Source organism: Theropithecus gelada, chromosome 13 (assembly GCF_003255815.1).
Source record: "Theropithecus gelada isolate Dixy chromosome 13, Tgel_1.0, whole genome shotgun sequence".
Taxonomy (NCBI): domain Eukaryota; kingdom Metazoa; phylum Chordata; class Mammalia; order Primates; family Cercopithecidae; genus Theropithecus; species Theropithecus gelada.
In genome coordinates this window covers 67,583,092-67,585,074 of record NC_037681.1, presented here as the reverse complement: position 1 = coordinate 67,585,074, position 1,983 = coordinate 67,583,092, and the positions used below count along the sequence as shown (strand labels likewise).

Here is a 1,983-nt window from a genome sequence, read left to right as displayed (position 1 = left end):
AAAAAAAAAAAAAAAAAAAAAAAGAAATTGAAGTCTTAGTCTGTGAAAATGGCATTTATTTGTATTTTATCACTACAGAAGAGAAGCTTTGTTTAAATAATTGGCAAAATAGGGCCAGGTGTGGTGGTGCACCCCTGTAATCCCAGCTGCTCAGGAGGCTGAGGCATGAGAATTGCTTAAGCCCAGGAGGTGGAGGTTGCAGTGAGCTGAGATTGTGCCACTGCACTCCAGACTGGGTGACAGAGTGAGACCCTATCTCAAAAAAACAAACAAACAAACAAACAAACAAAAACCCAGAAGGGTGTGGTCGCTCATGCCTGTAATCCCAACACTTTGGGAGGCGGAGGTGGGTGGATCACAAGGTGAGGAGACTGAGACCAACCTGGACAACGTGGCAAAACCCCGTCTCTACTAAAAATACAAAAAAAATTAGCTGGGTGTGGTGGTGGCGGCACCTGTAATCCCAGCTACTCGGGAGGCTGAGGCAGGAGAATAGCTTGAAACTGGGAGGCAGAGACTGTAGTAAGCTGAGATCACGCCCACTATACTCCAGCCTGGTGAGAGCGAGACTCTCTCAAAAAAAAAATAATAATAATGAACAAATAATAATAATAATATTTGTTCAAGCATTTTATAAAAACAAAAACATGACTTTCAAAAATTAGAACTTGTGGATCCCTTGAGAATACTTCTGACCCTGGGGTCCGTGGACCCTGGTTGAGAAGCACCTTACTTTAATAACTCTGGGTCAATAACTAAGACACAACCCGAGTTTGAGAGGCAGTTTGGGCTTTTGAGTTAGACCAACCAGGTTCAGAACTCATTCTCTTCACTCACTTCTTGCCAGGACGAGGTCACCGGGGGAAGGATGATGGCATTCTTTGGGATAGGAGTTGCCTGGGCCAAGTGCTCTTTGGGAGAAGGCGTGCCTTGAGGTGCAGGTGGCATGTGACCCCGCCTCTCCCAGCAGGTTCTAGGTGGTCCCTGGCTTGGCCTGGCCTCTCAGCCCCCCTCCAGCCTCATGGTGAGCCCCTAACAGGAGCAGCCTCTGCTCCAAGGACATGTTCCAATTAGAGGGTCTGCCAGGCTTCAGCCCAGGCTGGTGTGGCTCTGGTCTTCATCCTTGGGGAATTTGTCCACCACATCCAAGCCAGCAGCCAGGCACAGGAGCCTCAGGGTTGTGGTTTCACTGTCTCATCAGTCCCTGTTTTCTGCTCTGTTTTCAGAAAACCCCAGGCCCGGGAGCATATACAACTTTAAGACAATTCCCTAAGCAGTCTCCGACCATAGCCAAAATGGGCCGAGAACATAGCCTTTTCTTCAACAACACAATTGGCTTTTAAAATAAAGCAATCTTGGCACCAAGCTCTACTTTGAGGTTTAGCACGTTCTTATGTTTAGAAAACTGTATTTTGTCTTTTCCTTGGAGGGGTTTGGCCACAGAACATGATTGATTGCTTGAGGTGACCGTCCTGCTTGCTTATCTGGGATAGTCCCAGCATAATTACCAGTTCTCTCTCAAAAGTGTCCTGGTCTGAGCGATAAATTATATGTTCACTGTGCTTATTACCAAAGAGCAGATTCAGACAGACTGTGCCCCGGACTGCTCTCGGACAGGCCCTGAGATGTCTGGTCTCTGCTCTGTGTGGCCGTGTTCTCTCTAGCTGGAACTCAACTGCATCAGGGTTATAAGGCCTCATGGCCCCTTGAAGACTTCCGTGGGTGTTCAGCATTAAACAGAGGCCAAGCTGAGCGTCCCAGCATCCCAAAAGCTGGTTCTTTCTCTCTTTGAACCCCCTGAAAAGAACAATATTGATTCCACCTGATGAATATTTGTGTTTTCAAGTCAACAACATTTTGAGTATCTGCTATGTGCAAGGTGCTGAGCTGGGGTTGGAGAGTGGAGTCTTGAAACAAAGATGAATGAGGCATGTGACTGAGTTCGGGGAGGGTTGTGCCGGAAATGGAGTGTGGGGTAGTGCC

General features: G+C 47.5%; 1 protein-coding gene across 1 annotated transcript in view; it reads left to right on the top strand.

The window, feature by feature from the left end:
• The window catches only part of STPG4 (sperm-tail PG-rich repeat containing 4), a 59,517-nt gene extending 58,152 nt beyond the window's left edge, over positions 1–1,365 (top strand). Inside the window, exon 7 of the mRNA XM_025405640.1 lies at positions 1,227–1,365. Coding sequence (XP_025261425.1) covers positions 1,227–1,343 — 117 coding nt within the window. The 3' untranslated portion in view covers positions 1,344–1,365. The remainder of the gene's footprint in view (positions 1–1,226) is intronic.
• The last annotated feature ends 618 nt before the right edge of the window (positions 1,366–1,983 follow it).